Genomic DNA, 17937 nt, shown 5'->3' with positions numbered 1-17937 from the left:
TGCAAAATTCCTGTTTTATCTTTTAAACACAGGGAAAATGAACTCCAAGTCCAGTATATGTGAACCCTACCTAACAATGCAATTCAGTGCAATTACAGTAATTATAATTATTGTAATCATTTGTAAAGCTTGTAACATTTGTTGAGCTATTTGTAATATATCACTTACAGTAAATGAACAGTAATTCAAATCATAGTCAGATGTAATGATGATGCCTTAAGAGAATTCTATGCATTCAAGTTTAAAACTATAGTGAGGCTTTTCTTTGCCTGTTCAGCATCTTTTAGTCATTTCTTAAAACTTTTTCAGGGATTATTTTATAGATGATGGTTTTACATTTATTCATTTAGCAGATGCTTTCCCCCAAAGCAATGCATATCTCATAGAAATATACAATGAATGTATTACATCAACAGGAGGACAGACCTGGATGCAGAATTTACACCATAACTACAAAGTCACAATATTTTTGAAAGATGCCTGCGAACCAGTAAAAGGCTAAGAGAGAGATGTGAGGGAGAAGCCATGTGTGGGGAGGAGGCTACTTGCATTGCATGGTGTCTGACGTCACTAAGGCTTAAAATTTCATTTGAAATTTCTCTTGTGCAAACTGATGCTTGTTATGTAGATTTTTGTGTACAAAACGTGTGTGCCTGTAATTGCGAGTTCTTGTAAAACAAGTGCTTATTCTGGAGGAGACCATACTACCCACTTTCCCTGCTATAGGATAATGACCTTTGGAATGACACCCCCCCAAAAAAATTAGGTTTAGACATTGTGACAGTAGGAATCCACTGCAGTTCTGACTGTGCTTATGATGCAGAAAGCGGGGAAACCTACGATTATGGGGGTTATGCTGGCACGGGTCAGCATCTGTTTGACCAGGCGGTAGCGATCATACAATGGTTTAACAATAAGCCTCTCCTCACGGGTTACCTGGTGGAAGAAAACAAGTTTGACCAAAGTTAAAAACCTGAGAACCATTATGCCCCCACATGGACTATGAACCATACACAGGGAAGGCCTTGGAGACTTACAGGTCGTCCATGGAGACTCTCATAGTGCAGCAGGTTCTTCTGCAGCACTCCTTTCTCACAAGAGAGCTGCTCCTTGGTCATTTTCTGGAGGGGAGAACAAAAGAAGAGTCAGAGGAAGTGTGAATGCATATAGACAGTGGTAGAGACTCTTCACTGTGAAGATATCCCCCCCTCCTCACCCTAACGTCCTCAGGCCAGCCATCCTCCTTTCGCCTGTCCCTCAAATGCTGTTGGATCATCTCCAGAGTCTCCTCACGAGTAGGCCAGTGGCCCCGGGCCTCGAAGCCCTCTGAACCAACCTCATGCTCTGCGTGCTCCAGTGTGGAGCCAAAGCTCTTGGGGAGAGTGTTGCTACGGGGCCGCGTGTGGGGAGTCAGCTCACCCTCAGCTTTCTGCTTGGCATCTATGTGGGGGTGAGAGGAAGGCTTGTCAGAGGAAGCACGAACTTCTGAGGATGCATTTTTGATGGGGAACAGGCCAAAATAAATACTTCCCCATTTAAATTTGAAGTCACATTTTTGCTAATGACAAAAAAAAAAAAACCCATAATTTATTCATTCAGTTTATGCACACTTTTGTCTGAAGTGCTTATGGGTTTAGAGTGTACAGACAATCACCACCACAAGAACCTTAAGTGAGACCATGTGCTCCCTGTTAAACAGTATAAGACTCATGTTAAAAGAAAGAAAGTACCAAACAATTGCTTGCGACAGAGTGCTGCCTTCACTTAACCAGTAGGACTTACAGCACAATCCAGCACATGTAAGGACAGCTGGCACAGAGACCCATGACAGTCACCACAGCAACAGACATGACAACCACCAGAACCATGACAGACAAGACGAGAAACGCATGACCCGTCCCAGTGGGATGTGCTTCTGTGTGACCAGTGCAGCTCATCAGACAGGTCAAACTCAACAAGGGAACGGGGCGGGGGGGGAATCTACTTACTGCTGCTGTTAGCGTACTTACAGAGAAGGGGCGCCTGCTTAGAGGAAGTAGGGGGATGCACAAGTGTTAAATGGGGTGCGTTCGGGGCTGAGGAGGAGGAAGAGGAGGAAGAGTGGCGTCTGTGTGACTGAAGCACAGCCTGATGCCTCAGGGAGCCTTTGTGAAAGAGAGGTGGTCTTCCTGTCGACGTGGATGGGGGTGCGTCCGGTTTTAAAGAGAGAGAAAAACTCATTGGGCAGTGTTCCTCCTTGCAGGGTCGGGGATGGAATGGTCAAGGCAGGTGGGGTCAGGTGGACAGAATGGAGCAGGAGGAGGCAGGGAGGAGTCATGAGGCCAGCAAAGAGAGGGATTTCCCATGTGAGGCTGTCCAGGGACCAAGCTCTTTCCACTGCTCTAGCCAGACCTTGTCCAAACTGCCTTTCATGAACAAGATGGCACACAGAAGTTCACCCCCACACCCCTCCCAACTCACTCCGGGTGACACAAATTGCACAGCATCCACTAAACAGCAACAGCTCATGTCCTCTGCACTAAGAAGGAAGCAGCTTTCATCTATACCTTTGATCTGTTTGCGGATTTTAGTCAGGTCTGTCATCCATTTCAACACCTTAGGGTTCGCTGCCTTGTCTCCATGAGAAGGCTACAAGAGATGAGGAGACAAGCATGTGTTAGGATGAGGGAACTGAAGGGCAGCTCATCTCTAGCAGTTTGTCTCCCTCATTACCTGCATTGCTTCCTGAACTACGGCTCTCTCACACTGTCCGCCTACCTTGTAGTTCCTCTCTTTCTCAAACTGCTCTTCAAACTGCTTTATCTTCTTCTTGAGGTTCTGGAGTTTCTTGGTGAGCTGCTGAGAGACTGTATCACCCTTCACACTCTCTTTGGAACTGAAGGAGGCACGGCGGGGCCTGAGAGAAACACATGCACACCATGACTCAACAACAACGATTCACCCAGGTCAACTCTCCCTTTGTTAAACTCAAAGAAATCTCCTTGAGGGCAACTGGTTTTGTGACAGATTTTTTCACTGGATGTCTTTCTGTACAGCTTTACATGAACATGTGTGGTTACCTCCCGCAGGGCAGCACTTTGGAGGGCGATGCTCCCTCTGGGTCTTGCTGCAGGAACCGCTGACTGTGACCGAAGTCCAGGAAGCGGCGAGCTAGTAGTGGGGGGGCGTCCTCCTCCAGAGGCAGGGGCACCATGCGGCCTGCCAGGGGAGACAGTTGCGCCTCGCCCACCTCGCCTTCCTCCTGCCACGACATGAAGGCGGGTACGGGATCTGGGGGTGGGGAGGGGCGTAGAAACATGCATAAAGACCACCCAGTCAAATGGTGCATGTCCACACAGACCAACTAGCACAAACAAGCAATCTCCATCCTGTGAAATGGAGATGCCACTAGGCTTCAACAAGGCCTGGTGGCGTTGGAGGACAGGGACAAAAAGGAACAGAGATCCACCTCTGATTAGTAAAGCAGGATAACGTGCGTTCTCTAAGGAAGGGAACAGATAGTGGTTCACCTGTAGCTAATAAAGCAGGAGCAATTACTGCTTCTAAGGAGAGGAAAAGAAATTGTGACCCACTTGACAAGTAAAAGAGGACAAAGTGCTTCCGCTAAAGAAAGGAACGGATCGTGATCCACACGTGACTAATAAACCAGGCCCAATTACTGCTCCTAAGAACTGGAAAAGATGTAGACTCATGCATGACTAGTAAAGGAGGATTAAGTGCTGCCTCTTAGCAATGGAGGAGAGATCTAGCTGCTTGACTTTGGGCTGTTAAGAGCATTAGAGGCAATGTGCACTAAACACAAAGAGGAATGCAGAAGTCAGAAGAAACAATGCAGGTAAAACTGGATGAGGAAGACATGGATGAAGTAGGAAGTGGGTTTCACAGAGCCACAAAACCAGGGTATAAAGTTCTGGTGACAGGTGCTTCTATCAAGGCAACCTTATATGAAAGAAACTGTGGAAAGCAGTGCAGAGCAGCATTGTTGGGATGGGTCAGTCACTACCAGACCACTTGATCAATTGCTCACATTTCAATAAACCAAAGAAGATGGTGTAAGCTGACCAACTTGTATGCTCTGACTGACATATATGGAATAGTCTTCATGTCACCATTTGCCAGAATCATGGCTCTCTTGTGATCTGAGTGACTATAGTACTAAGGTTGTGTTTTGCACATTGTTACAAAATTAAAATTTATTGCCTTGTGTTTTAATGCAAAGACAAGACAGACAGGTAACAGACATGAAGATGGCTGGGCAAATGGGAAGGAAAGGAGTTAAGAGCGATGAGACTGAGTTTTGGGGTAATGTCATCTCACTGCTGAGTCAATACAGTATGTCGACGATAAAGGGTAGGCAAGGAGTGATGAGTTGCTTTTGAAAGTTGACAAACTGCACCGTTCGGAATTCCTCCCCGACACCCTTGCTTAGAAATTGGAATATTTCCATTTTTGCTGACACTGCTGCATTAACAAAAACAGCCAATGCATTGCAAGAAATTACCTTGGGGTTTAGATACACTGGATTAGTTTCAAGGAGGAAGGGGCACTTAGAGCAGGCACCATCACAAAAGCCCTCCCTTTCTTAGGCAGGCCTGTGAACAGTTGGATGGGAGGGTTTGGAGCACGTACTTACCCTGCCCTTCTTTCTGCAGGTGCATACATGAGAAGTCAATGTGGGGTAAAGTGTAGGGACATGGCCCTGATGGAGGTGCAGGGAGGGGACAGGAAGGGGGCAGGAAGTGGGGGAGGGAGAGATAGCAGAGAAGACTGAGGTGAGCTGAGGGCACGATAAGAACTACGTTCAGTGCAGTCAGAGCACAGCTGTGTTCTGTCTGCACACACCAGTAACAATTTATAACCAGTCCCCCTCAAAACAAAAACCCTAGTAGCAAGTCACAGAGCACTTGGGATCCAAAATGAAAGTGTAGGGTTCCTCTTGTCATGCTGATGTGTCGCTTTCTGGTCATCTATGCAATAATGCAGACTGTCCACTTTGTTACGTGCAGGTACAGAAGATTACCAAGCACAAAGCAACATTGGAATTACCTTCCCTCTCCCCATCAGGGAAGACGTGTGGCAGCTCCAGGTGAGCCATGCTGGCATGCTGGGTAGGACACTGCCCAGGCTCCGAGTTGGCGTTCAGATCACATTCCCCTTCGCTGGGTATCTGGAGGTTGACAGGAGGAGAGGCATTAGGGATGCTGAAGTGTTTTGAAGGTTACCCCAAATTCCCAGAGACACAAGAAAACAGGACAGACTTACACAGGTGATGATATTGTCCCTGTCCATCTTTTCACATGGCTGGTGGTTCTCCTGTCTGCAAAGGTTTTTTTTAAATAAATTTATTTCAAAAAACAGATTAGTGTTTAAAACCAAACATCAGCTGACTTTTTACTGTCTACATTAATCCTATGGAAACAAGCAGCGGTCCCAGAACCATGCTGGCTTTACCAAGTCACAGAGCAAACAGCAGCACACACCAGAAAGGGGTTAGTTGAGCACCTGGGAAAATTATGTATATACCCCCCTGCAACTACAGCAACAAAACATGTCACAGCTGCATTTATAATTAACACTGTGGCTCTGCAGAGCCATTCTCAACCTATTCATATGTACCACTACCAACAGGACCCTTCTCTGGAGGATATTTTCATGTTAAGAGTCAACTCAGAAAGGTCAAGACTTGTCAGACCATCTATGGACAATGGAGTAATGGACATGGAGGAGGGGAGGAAAAAAAGAAAAAAAAAAAAAAAAAAAAACTCTGCAAGCTAAGAAAAGAGGACAGCAGATCAGATCATACTGTATGACAGTGATGACAACAGTTAAGGTCACACCCTTTTATATTTTTTAATTAAGAGGACAGGTGCATTGACACCTGTTCAAGTTTTCAGAAGTAACTTACAGAATTAGTCTTACAGTCTTAAAACATGGGAAACAGGCTAAGACAACCTCTGAAAACTTTAAAAATCAAGTAGTTTGACATTTAAGTCTTGTGTGAAGTACTTACAATATAAAACCTGAAGCTACTGCCAATAGTACAAAGCTTAACACTGCAGATTAGCTGACTTAACTGCTCGACTGACTGTAGTTATTAATACTGGGTAAATTAACAGACTGATGGCCTTGGAAGTTTTTATACAACACATGGACTGTAGGGTTCAGTTTCCATGAAAAACAATAATGAGTATGCTAACCTTGCTGAGTTGATGTTATTCTCAGCATCTACCAAAGCTTCAGTGTCAAGGTCCATTCCAGAACTTTCCAGCAGGGCTGTGTGACACAGAGAGCTCTGCACTTCCTAAGGAGAGATGTAGACAGGAAATAAAGGGGAAGCTGTCTTTTGTTCCCTCATTGTCACACAAATACAAGGCACAGTGTGAATACTTTCCAGACCAGCTGAGCTTCAGCAAGAATGAACCCCTCCTCTCCACGTGTCCATTATGGAAGTACTCTTTGGCAATGCAGTTTGCTGAGATACTGGGCATTTCTGGTCAGCTGGATGCCTATTTTAGCTCCACAGGTGCTGCTGTCACTCATGACCTATTTTTGTGCACTGTACTCTGGGCTGTGAAGGGTGGCTGTTGTTGTGTGGGATGCAAGACTGAGCAGTTAAACATTTATTCATTTAGTAGACACTTAGCAGCTATTCATTGAGACTGACAGCACAAACAAACCATCGTAACTTGGATGCTGTTGGGTTTTTTTTCTAGTTATCACCATTAATGTACTACAGCCCTAAAACAACTGGAATCTCAGTCTCCATTGACAGCCACCCACTGTGACGAATACCGCAAATGTTGCTTAGAGGAACAAACGGAAACTTGGATAAAACTACCACTGAAAACTGAAATGTTTCAATGCCTAAAGATAGCACTAGTTTTTCTTGCCTCCGTCTGCATATGTACTGTACCATCTAACCTGTGCATGGACACACTTCCTGGACTTCTACTTGATCAACTTCTTGTTTCCCCTCTTACTGACAATTTGAGTTTTCCTCTTCTTTACTCACTCTGGAAGATTTACTATAATGCACTTTGTAAACAATTTCTTATAAAACCTCAATTTATGCAATGAGTAATTTACTGATTTCTCCAGAGGCACATGTGAACTCCATGAGGAACACCCACCTGCTGGTTCTCTTCTTCATCCTCAGATCCCTGGTCCTCCTGCAGGACAGGCTGTGGAGAGAACACGTGGCTCTGCTGGTCATCATCATCTGCTATTTCTGTCACCAGCTCCTCAGCTGGGTCCTCCCTGGGGATGTACAGATGGGTGGAGTTAGACAATGTCCTGCCCAAAATGAGTGGCTGTACACCTGTGTGTGTGCTACTGCCCATACCCTGGGCATGTCTCGATGGACGTGCCATCATACTTGCTGACTTCCTGGCCTATTGAGCTGGTCAGGTCAAGGAAGTGCTGCTCCACAGCAGCACAGATGGTTCTTTTGATAATCCTACACAAACACACACATAAAAAAAAAAAAAAAAATTTCAGAGTTCTTGGTTTTTTGATTTTCACCTTCTTGTGTTCCCACATTCACAGGTGCTTCAGCTGCAGGTAGATGTCCCCTTCTGGAGGTTTGTTTAGGAGGGCAGCTGATAGCAGTTAAAGCTGCTGTCTTTGGATCCAAAAGTTGCAGGTTTGAATCTTGCTTACTTTCGTAGCACCCTTGAGAAAGGGACTTACCCTAAATAGCTCTAGTAAAATTGCACAGCTGGCTAAATGAGTAAATAATTGTACATAGCTCAATATACACCGCTTTGGAGAAATGTGTCAACTAAATGAATACATGTTAATGTTTCTCATTTTTCCAGTCAAAGTTTGAACTGGTTTATACTGAATATGGCAATTATCTCACTACTGTTATCATGAAGGCTGTTTTTCAAAAATCCATTCCCTTCAGCATAATAGGATAAATTGTCCTGGTCAGCCTTACATAAAAACACGTAAAATTTAATAGGGCCAAAATGAAACAAGGGGGATTGGAGAACCAACTGGCTACTGCCTAGTCTGCTCATAGGAGCCTAATTCTTCCCTTTCTGCTGAAAGGGAATGTGCCCAGGAAAGTTGAGCAAGCAATTAAATCTGGGCCACAAGAGGTTTTTTTCTCCTTTACTGAACTTTGTTTTAATTGTGCATTTTTGCTATCATAACTAATGGCATTTACAGAAAAATTCAGCATTTGGTGAAATATTAAACGTTTACAGAAACTTTGTTACTTTTTATACCATTCCCAGCAATCTACTTCAGCCTAAGAGAAACACCAACCCGTATAACTTTCTGTAATGATGGTTTTAAAAATCCTGACACAACAGGAAGCAAAAGATACTGATCACAGTGGTAATTGAATGCACCTGACCTTACAGAATTCACCTGCTGTAAAGCTACAGATGGGGTCAGGTTTACTTACTCTGCAGACTCTGGCAGGAGGCTGATAGGTGAGATGTGTGCACTGGGAGGGAGAGAGAGACCACATTAGACATGACATCTTACTGTCACCTCAGCATCTTAGCAGCCTGTGGGAATTCCATAGATCAGGGGTACATGAGAGAGCAACTGGGTACAGGGTCCCCCTGGACGATTTGGAAAGGTTGAGGAGGAGGTTCGGGAGTGTTGAGGGCACTTTGGGGTGTTGGGACAGTTCACCTTACAACAAGGTCCACCAGGTGGTTGCCATGTTGGGAAGCTTCCCTTGTGACCCAGGGGGAAAATACTGTAGGAAAGTCATTGCAAATATTCACTTCTGCAGAGCAAATCAGTAAGGTAAAAAAAAAAAAATGCAGGTGGTGAACCAGGAGAATCCCCAGGAACTGGTGGAAGAGGGTAAATTCAGCAGCTCTTTCTGGTTTATAAACAAGTGCTGCCATGCAAGGAATTTAGCATTATATAACATGATGGTAGGGGGTTGTTGTTTATGCAGTGTTGGGTGGCTGTATCTAAACATATAAACTGCACCCGAGGGCACTGGTGTGTATTCAGTGCCCCCACTATATCTGTCAGCTCTGACTCTGGAAGATGTCCTCCTCGGGTCAGAGGTGGACGTCAGCTGCCGGAAAACTAAACCTCTTAATCCCCCACAACCACTTCAGTCAGGCAACAAATGTAAGCGAACACAAAGCCCATCAGCGAACTTCGCTAAGGCTAAGAATTAATCAAGGGTGTCGGGGTGAGAAAGCCCCACCCTGTAGGATTAGGAAGGCTCTGATGAATGCTACATCTCATCACAGCTCAAAAACCCATGTTCTTGGTAGCACTGTAGAGGAAAAGGGGAATGAAGGATGAATGGACAAGAAAATGTGATGATAATGATGCATTAAAATGGACATTAGACAGTGGGCTTTTGACCTCAATCAAGAGAATGACTTGCTCCTAAAAATTTGTAGTTAATGTAATACTCTCCTGCTGAAGAACCATACCCTTGCTCTTTGTACTCCCTGACAAACTGGTGATCATCTGGTGACCAGACAAGGTAATTATTCAGATGACTATTCTTAAAACAGAATTGGCTACTTGAACACTAACTTTCATTTTAATTGTGAAGTATAAAATCTTTAGTTTGGAAGCCCCAGACTGAAAAGTTTTGCTTTGTTTCCTTCTGCCAGTTCCTGCACTTGTTTTGAGCTATCCATCATGATTTCAAATTGCATGCCATGTTTATGTATATACCTGCTGGGAAAAGCATGATTTAATATAAAAATAAAAAAACTCAAGGAAATACTGTGGACCCATACAGCTAAACTGGCCATTCAGAAACTGACATGGGGACTGGTCACCCTGGTCAGTCACACTAGACACATATGTGGTTTTCTAATTGTTGTTTGCTGAAGTCAGGCAGCTCATCAGAACAGACAAGATGGTAACTGGATCCAACTTTCCAGGTACATACAATGTCAGGAGTCTCATTTCTAACCACATTACCAGAGGGCTGAATGTGTGGCGATTAACACAGACCAAACCGACAGTAGCAAAGCTAAGAGTAGCAAGCAGTGTGGAAACGCAACTCAATCTCAATCATGACAATTAGCTCTCCAGGTATAATTTCTTGTGACTACAGGATGACGCAGAGCTACAGACAGTCCTGGATAATGGACTCAGACTCAGCAGCCTATCCAGACAAGGTTCTTGAGGGTTAGTGGTCAGCCCCAATGCTCTAATGTTGCTGGGCTTCAACTGGTAGTGTAGCACATATCACACAGAACATTCAGTGAAAAACACTTGTTCACAAGCTATGTAATAAAACTGCAATTGTGGATATGAGGACATCAATACAGGAACCCCCCTCCCGAACACCCTCCTCCTCATATACATGCACACAAAACAGAGGGAGAGACACGGACAGACACACAAAAACCACAGATTTACCTGCGTAGCAGAATTTCACAAGCCATTTTTATTTGCCTGACTGCTGTGTCACACCTCGGTTATCCGGACTGAGCTCTCTGGGGTGACAGCGTCTGAATGAGCAGGTCGAAGAGTAGACAGGGGCTGCTAGGGTTCATACTGCGGAGACCTGCAAGTGCTGGCTGGCTGTGTTCGGCTCTGCTCTCCCTGGTATAAACTGCTGCAGTAAACAATCTGGATCCTGACTCAAATAGAGGGCTGACGCAACCATGCAGTCATTGCACACCAACCAATAAGTGTTCTGTGGGACGGCCTCCTTGCCTGTGCTGCAGCCCACCTCAACACCCAAGAAACAAACACGAATGCAGCAAATTGCCTCCAATACAGTTCTGAGCAGGATGCACCATTCTGTCTTACCTGCTGATACTCTGGGCAGGTTCAGACGGAGACCAGTCAAGGTAATATCATAGAGCAATCCGAAATTCTAAGGCACATCACGGCCTTGGCACAAGTTTCAAGCTGCTGCAAATCACTCGTCATTGCAGTGGTTATACCGTTATGATAAAGTGTTTGTTTTCAAAGCAAAGACAAAACCACAACCACCTCACAGACCGTTCTCAGGATGGGCACCCTCTCTGCTGCAGACATTAGGAACAGTGGATAACTCTAGAGCCCACGCTTATCTTATCTGGGTCAAAACTAAATCTCTTGTCCCTAGTAAAGCCGCTCTCTAGCCAACTAACTGGCATCCTCAGCAGCCTGAACTCGGCTTGAGAAGCATGGGTCAACATGATTTACAGGCAGTGCTGTATATTAGACTGACCTCTATAAAGACTAGAAAGATGTGCAAAGCTCACATGACTAACAGCCAGGTCTTGCCAACTAGTATACAGGACTAGACAAACAGGTGTAAATAATGGCAGGTCAGCAAAAAGCCTTTAACATGAAAAGACAGACCCAAATAAAGAGGAACAGGACCCTTGAGCATGCTCCTCAGGGTCTGTTGCTGCCTGGATGCCTTACTATCAGATCGGGAGACCAGACTGGCCCAATTCCCTTCCAGTAATCGAGTCACAGGTCCCATCAGAGTGAAGATATTCCTAGCTGATGCTTGCACTGATTTGTTCACTCCCACCCAGACCCTTGCCAGGAACACGCCTCTGTTTCCTGCAGTAAGATATGAACTAGGGGCTTATATTTAGCTTCCCCCACCAGCCTGTATCCCAAGAATCCAGACACTGTTTTATACTGCTGCCAGGCCTACAGCATAAACAGGTCAGCAAACTTGCAATCCCCCGTTTTCTCAGCACTCTAACATCACAAAACTGCTGTTCACATCTCATAGCCTGCCATTCTGGTGCTCTGAAATCATCTGTATATTTACATGAGCTAGAGGTAACACTGGGGGTACAGAAGTTTGCCGTCTGCTACTCTGATTTGCTGAAAGGCATCGTGATGGTGAGCCAGATAACAGGGATTGGAAATTTGAGTCTGCAAATAGTTACTAAATTAACACACCGCTTCATAAATATATATCACAACATACATCTTCCTGATCTCTGTTCTGTACTAAAATTTCAGTTTCATATCCAGGCAAACAGAAGAACTGTGGGTGTTCATACAAACCCAGTGTGCTGCTTACATTTCACCAGAGGTGTCTGTACTTGAGAACACTATGTTGACATGGTTGTAGCTGAAGATTATTCTTTTTGTATTAATCTTTTATGTGCTTGATAAATGCACATTTGCAATTAAGCATAGTCTTTTTGAGGGGAAAAAATAATCAGAGGCTGTTGATATTGTCCATCAAATTCAGCTGGCTAGTAGGATCTCTGTAAAATAACCCCTTTTGGGAGACAGAAAAGGCCACCAATAGTGTGAGGCCATGAATAGCTTCCACCTACACCTAGCTGCTGCCTCCACACCCCTCATAAATCCATCAATTAAGGATGTTAAGCAGATTACAACTATCCGAACCATAATTCCATACCAGCTGCAGCTCAAAACCCTCAGCAGTCAATACCCCCACAAAAAAATCCCCTTGACCGTTTCACACTTCACTGTTGCCAAAGCACAGCATGAGATGGGCTGTCTTTTTGGTTATACACAGGCAGAGGAATTCCTTCAAGGAAAGAAGAGTGGTTCCAACAAGTGTTAAGATAAAAAAATTTAATTCACAGTATTATAAATACAAACTAGTATACTGAAATTATACACATAGTTTGCACAAGAATAAATCCTTAAGAGAATTCACCACACAAAGAATCTAAAAGAGTCCAGATCAAACTCATCTGGACATTCAAAGAAATTAAAGACACTGAAGTACATTAAACAATACTTTCTGTCTTTGCTCAGTATGTTTGTGTGAATTACAGATTACCACATTTAATCACCTTAATTTAATGGAGGAAGTGTTCCAGCAAGATGGGCCAAACCACTCATGACATCCTAACTTGAGGAGGACTGCAACTCAAACCCTAATTTTTCAACCAAAACCAAAAGGCAAACACAAGAAGTTCACATGTCACACATGCAGTGGTCAGCACACGAGGGGAGCACCTGTCAGTCACAGTATGCAGAAGCGGGTGTGTGGTAGGGTGAACACAGGACCAGCTGAAATTAAACAGTGTAAAGCACAACCTGATTTATGTGAACACACTGGGTGCTGTTTGCTTGCTTGACATCAGCACTGTAGAATTCAGGCAGGGATTCCATTAATCCCCCCTTAAACAACATGTTAAAAGGCACTAAGCTGGGATATGAAAATAAAAGCTAGGCAAGCCAGACAGCTCCCAATTTACATGCGCCTGAGATGCACAACCCGCATCCACCCCGACAGAGATTAACGTGACCGTCATTCCACAGCAGCCTTTCCTGGACCACCACCCCTCAATAGTAGTAGAGTGAGGGAAAGAAGAGGACATTTCCATTCGCTGAACACCTGTTTATGTCAAAGGTCATCTCAGTTTCCTCCTCTTGCACATGCTTGATACATGTTTACCTCCACCTTGACAAAATGCAACTCTATTTTTGAAAGCCAGAAAATTCAACTCAATTTTACTCTTTATAAAGTTTGAATTTAAATTATGTAGTGTGGTTCTTTCAGCAGTGTGATAATTAAGGATTCACTGACCTAGCTCCAATGTAGACCACTGACACCAGCAAAAGCAGACTGACATGTAGGCCAACTGTATCCTAATGCTGAAGGAACCGTAACTTAAGGCAAGCAGTATAAACAAGGGCCAGCTCCCAGTCAGAGCCCCAGCCATCAGGGGTGGGGTGTTTCTGTTGCCACTGCACCTGATGGCACAAACATGAGGTGTTGAGCCCAGTGGCCAGGTAAAAATGTGATACATAGAGTGAGTGCATTCCCCATTGCCAAATGACTGAATATAAACACTCCCATGCAATGCCAGACAGCCCAGTGCGAGGAGGATGGGTGCGGCTGACTCTGCCTTACCTGGAGGATGGGGAGACCTCGGGGCTGTCTGATGGAGGTCCATCTTCAGGGCCCCCCTCATTATCCCTGGGCAGCTCCTCACAGGACTCCAGTTTGTCATCATCCAATAGCTCTGTTATCTGGTAAGAGGAGGAAATTTTTATATAACAAAACATCCATCGCAGCATCAACCTCAAAGAGGCTAGACCAAAGTATGTTTCATGCTCTTGTAGTGCTGGTTCCTAAATTTCAAGTAACATCTAGTTGCTGCCTACATGAAACCTCTCTAGTAGCTTTGAAGTAGTTGAAGTTATGAGAAGAAGACAGATGGCAATCCATAAAACTACAGAATAAATTCAACATAAGAAGTGACATACCACTGAATGTTAGTGCAATTTATACATATATAAAGTACAACTTATCAAATACAAGGACATAAGACGGCACCTATGATGGTCTTTCCTGGCATCTGCGCCAACAAGTATTGTAGAAAACCATCTCCATGACGACAAATGGCATGGCACTTCATTAAATTAATGGTTCTTAGCATATAATGCGTCAGAACACTTACAGGACGCACATGATGCGAGACACAGACACTGAAGACTGCAGTGAGCACAAGGGCAAAGTTGTTCCCACTACTTCAGTGGATGACACCCCTTTCAGACTTGGCTCTTTCCAAAAGGGCTTATTCAAGTATTCTTTTCAGTTGGCCCAGAAGTGGACAACTAAGACAACATCTAAGTGAACCCTAGAACACCCATGCTTAACACTCAGTATCCATGTGCACTTGGTAACCAAAAGATAACCAGGTAGCAGAGCCAGGAGCTGACAACCTACTGGTACCACAACAGTACATACCAGTGATGAGATTCAGCTCACCTGGCAAACCACCTGCCAATGCAATTTGGAGAGAACAACTGTGCCTCTCTAAGGAAATAACATGCACTAAAGGAAAAAATACAGGCAGAAAGATGAGCTGGAATCATATTTTCATGCTGGTAATTATTTTATGCAAAGAGCATTCAGAATATATCCATCTTTCATCCCACCTTGTCCTCATATTTCCATCTACCCACCCCAGACATTCATAGGCAACATGTCTTCACTAAATCTGGTGAAGAAATTTCTGGTCTTGAGTTTAAAGACATCTGGTGGTGTTCTTTGAGTGACAGTTTTGGAAATGCTGGCTACACAGAGCACATCTGCTCAGGCTGGCTTGCTGTGGGCGACTCTGCCGAGGCGAGAATGGGAAGATTGAAAAGACACAGGTCACCGCTGTGGAGTGTAGAGTGTCCTGAAAAGACTGGTCAAGTCACAAGCTCTTCACAACAGTCAGTCACTGTCTTACAGCTAGACTTTACTGTGTGAAAGCAAAATGTTACAGTTCAGCCTCAGACTCAACTGAATGCACCATAATGAATGCACCTGGTTCTGGCACTTGATGCTAAACTTTTTTGACTTAGAGAAGCTACTAAAGAGGTGGGAAACAAGACAGGCGATCTGCCATCTAGCAACGAAAGGACTCACCAGTTATAACCTTCTTACTTTTATATATCTGTTCTTTTACAAATCCCCTTTTCATCCTTCTATATTCCTCTTTCAAAAACTAATTTTGTCACGAAATCTAATCTGACTTCTCTCATCAGAGGTCAAACTACTGCACAAAACCCCAATGGGACCAAACAAAGACACTATCTTCACATAGCATGGTGAAAGGAAGTCAGAGAATACAGTAACCTTTTGCATCTTAACTGGAACGAAGATTTTCTCCAAAATTCATCGGAAACAGCACCCCTTGACAGCATGATGAACTTATCAGGTCAGCTCTTTCTCCAAAATGAGAAGGGAAACACACAGGCTGACTGCTTTTAAAGTGCAATTTTCATTAGAGGTGACCCCCAGTCAAACTAATACTACAACTGTCCAACCTCTGCTGGATATCAGCACTGGGAAATGTCACTTGTGCCTGGTATTTCAAGCAAGGGGGATAACAGTTAAAAATTAGACAGTATAAGAGAAAGCATGGCATCCCAATACAGCCACATTCAAAATGGTTCCCAAAAGTGTTAAATGCAATTTATAGACTTAGATAGCTACCTGCACCACAGGATCTTGTATAATGCCAAGAATTCTAGTAACATTGCTGCAATATTGTATAAATGATTACGGGAAAAATAGCACACCAGGTTATGTAAAATAACAGCAACAGAAGTAGTTTCCAATACACTGAAACCTCCTACCTGTAGAGCCACCATTGGAAGTTTTACTTTGAAAGTCCAACTCAAAAGTGCACTGACCCATTGCCATAAGAAGGGATCTCTGGACACTACTGCAAGTGTCAGTTCCCAAGTTACATCACAATGTTATATAACTCTGTGGTTCTGTTTTTCCCCACAAAAAGGCAAATTCTTCAGACTGTCCCAAAGCTATTTTATCACAATGAGGAAAGAAAAAGTCACATGGAAAGAATTGCTTATCGTAGACCATACCCTGTACAAGAATCTGCTAGTCTCTGCTCCTGTGCTTCTGCAGAGTATCAGACTACAATTCATAAGTACTGCTTAGTCACAAAAGTAGGAAAATAAGCCAACAAGGGAGTGTGTGTAAACAGAGCACTCGTTTGTCAGTGCTCGCCACACACACACACACACACACACACACACACACACACACACACACACACACACACACACACACCCCTCGCTGACTGGAAATCCCATTGCACCAGAATTTAAAACTGATGGCCAGGTGTTGTCCCAGTGTTTATGGGAGCCTCTTTAGTCTCTTCATTGTAAGAAAAGGGGAAACCTATGACTACCAACAGACCACATTTTTTACTTTAGTAAAACAGGGAGAGCAAATTTCATAAACTTGTATTCACTCAGGTCAGACGAAGCAATCAAAATCTTTAACATCTACTGGTGCTCAAGCCACTTTTGACCACATGCATCCTTATCATTCACTTTTGAGACCTTGCAAGAAGCAGAGGGACTGAGAACAAAAACCTCTGATGCGTTCAGTTTGTTCAGTAACCAAGGCAAAGTACGTCCTTAATCTCTATTTTTCAAGGCTGAGTCCCTCACAGAATGATCCAGGACAAAGTAAAGTATTAAACACAAAAAACATGACTTTGTATATTAAAACAAATTAAAATATGAAATAATGATTTCTTTACATCATTCAAATAGTCAAAATGGGCTTCAATGACACTTCTCAGATTATATAATTACATGAAATAGTACATCTAGAAATCAGATTGACACTACATTACACATCCATCTTTGCCAGCTCTATCACATACTTTCAAAATGAGAACACATATCTGTTCCTTGCCTTTCCTGCACTGATGTCAGATCAGTGAAAAACCTTCAAGGAGAAACTAATGGGGGATAAACAAATGGAGCACAGATCACTTAGTGTGGACATGCAAGGGGACACTGCAGACAGTAGTACAGAATAAAAGAGAGGTAAGTCTTACTTGCTCATTGATGGAGCTGTAATCATTGGTAGTGGAGACATCATCTTCCTCTGAGTCAAAGTATTCCTCCTGATTCTCCAGCAGCTCGGTCAGGATCCTTCTCACCGACTCCTGCTCCTTGAGGTCCTCAACATCTGTGTCCAGACTGCAAAGAAAAACCAAGTCAGTCAGATCCTTTCCACCACAGTTTGTGCACAAAACTCTGGTTACAACACACAAGAATGAGAGAAATACATTATATCCAAACAATATAAATGGTTAGTTGTTTGATCTTCCCACACATCTTTAAAGTTGAATAATAACTGCATGCAGGAGAGATGAGGCGCTTGGACTCTTACTGGAAGACATCAGGGCCAAAGACAGCAGCCAGACCTCCGGTGCTCCAGCTGTCCTCCTGAAGAGACGCTACACCAGACAGGAAGCGGCAAAGGAAGCGCAGCAGGCTATAGTTAACCTGAGGCAGCTGCTGCAAGAAATATTTCATGTTCCTGGCCAACTCCTCTTCACTGCTGTAGTCTGAAGACCATAATAAAGAAAGCAAAAGAAATATAGGAACTGACTTTACATTTATTCATTTAGCTGATACTTCTCTCCAAAGCCACTTTCAATGTTAACAGGCACAAGGTTGTCATTTTTTACCCATTTATACAACTGGGTAATTTTACTGGACCAG

The 17937-nt window shown here is 43.8% G+C and overlaps 1 protein-coding gene across 4 annotated transcripts in view; it reads right to left on the bottom strand.

The window, feature by feature from the left end:
- The window catches only part of fam13b (family with sequence similarity 13 member B), a 30378-nt gene that overhangs the window by 2199 nt on the left and 10242 nt on the right, over window positions 1-17937 (bottom strand). Inside the window, exons 5-21 of one of the 4 annotated variants that reach the window (XM_018733626.2) lie at window positions 17603-17780; window positions 17265-17409; window positions 13805-13923; window positions 8414-8455; window positions 7343-7456; window positions 7131-7257; window positions 6198-6301; window positions 5263-5317; window positions 5047-5167; window positions 4634-4699; window positions 3060-3270; window positions 2758-2896; window positions 2547-2628; window positions 2010-2168; window positions 1217-1440; window positions 1038-1121; window positions 841-936 (exon numbers count right to left, since the gene is read on the bottom strand). In XM_018733626.2, coding sequence (XP_018589142.2) covers window positions 841-936; window positions 1038-1121; window positions 1217-1440; window positions 2010-2168; window positions 2547-2628; window positions 2758-2896; window positions 3060-3270; window positions 4634-4699; window positions 5047-5167; window positions 5263-5317; window positions 6198-6301; window positions 7131-7257; window positions 7343-7456; window positions 8414-8455; window positions 13805-13923; window positions 17265-17409; window positions 17603-17780 — 2066 coding nt within the window. The remainder of the gene's footprint in view (window positions 1-840; window positions 937-1037; window positions 1122-1216; window positions 1441-2009; window positions 2169-2546; window positions 2629-2757; window positions 2897-3059; window positions 3271-4633; window positions 4700-5046; window positions 5168-5262; window positions 5318-6197; window positions 6302-7130; window positions 7258-7342; window positions 7457-8413; window positions 8456-13804; window positions 13924-17264; window positions 17410-17602; window positions 17781-17937) is intronic. The other 3 variants (XM_018733628.2, XM_018733630.2, XM_018733629.2) reach the window with 3 other exon arrangements.

The sequence above is a fragment of the Scleropages formosus genome, chromosome 13 (assembly GCF_900964775.1).
Source record: "Scleropages formosus chromosome 13, fSclFor1.1, whole genome shotgun sequence".
NCBI classification, from domain to species: domain Eukaryota; kingdom Metazoa; phylum Chordata; class Actinopteri; order Osteoglossiformes; family Osteoglossidae; genus Scleropages; species Scleropages formosus.
Note: the sequence above shows the minus strand (reverse complement) of the source record. Positions and strands in the feature narration are given on the sequence as shown.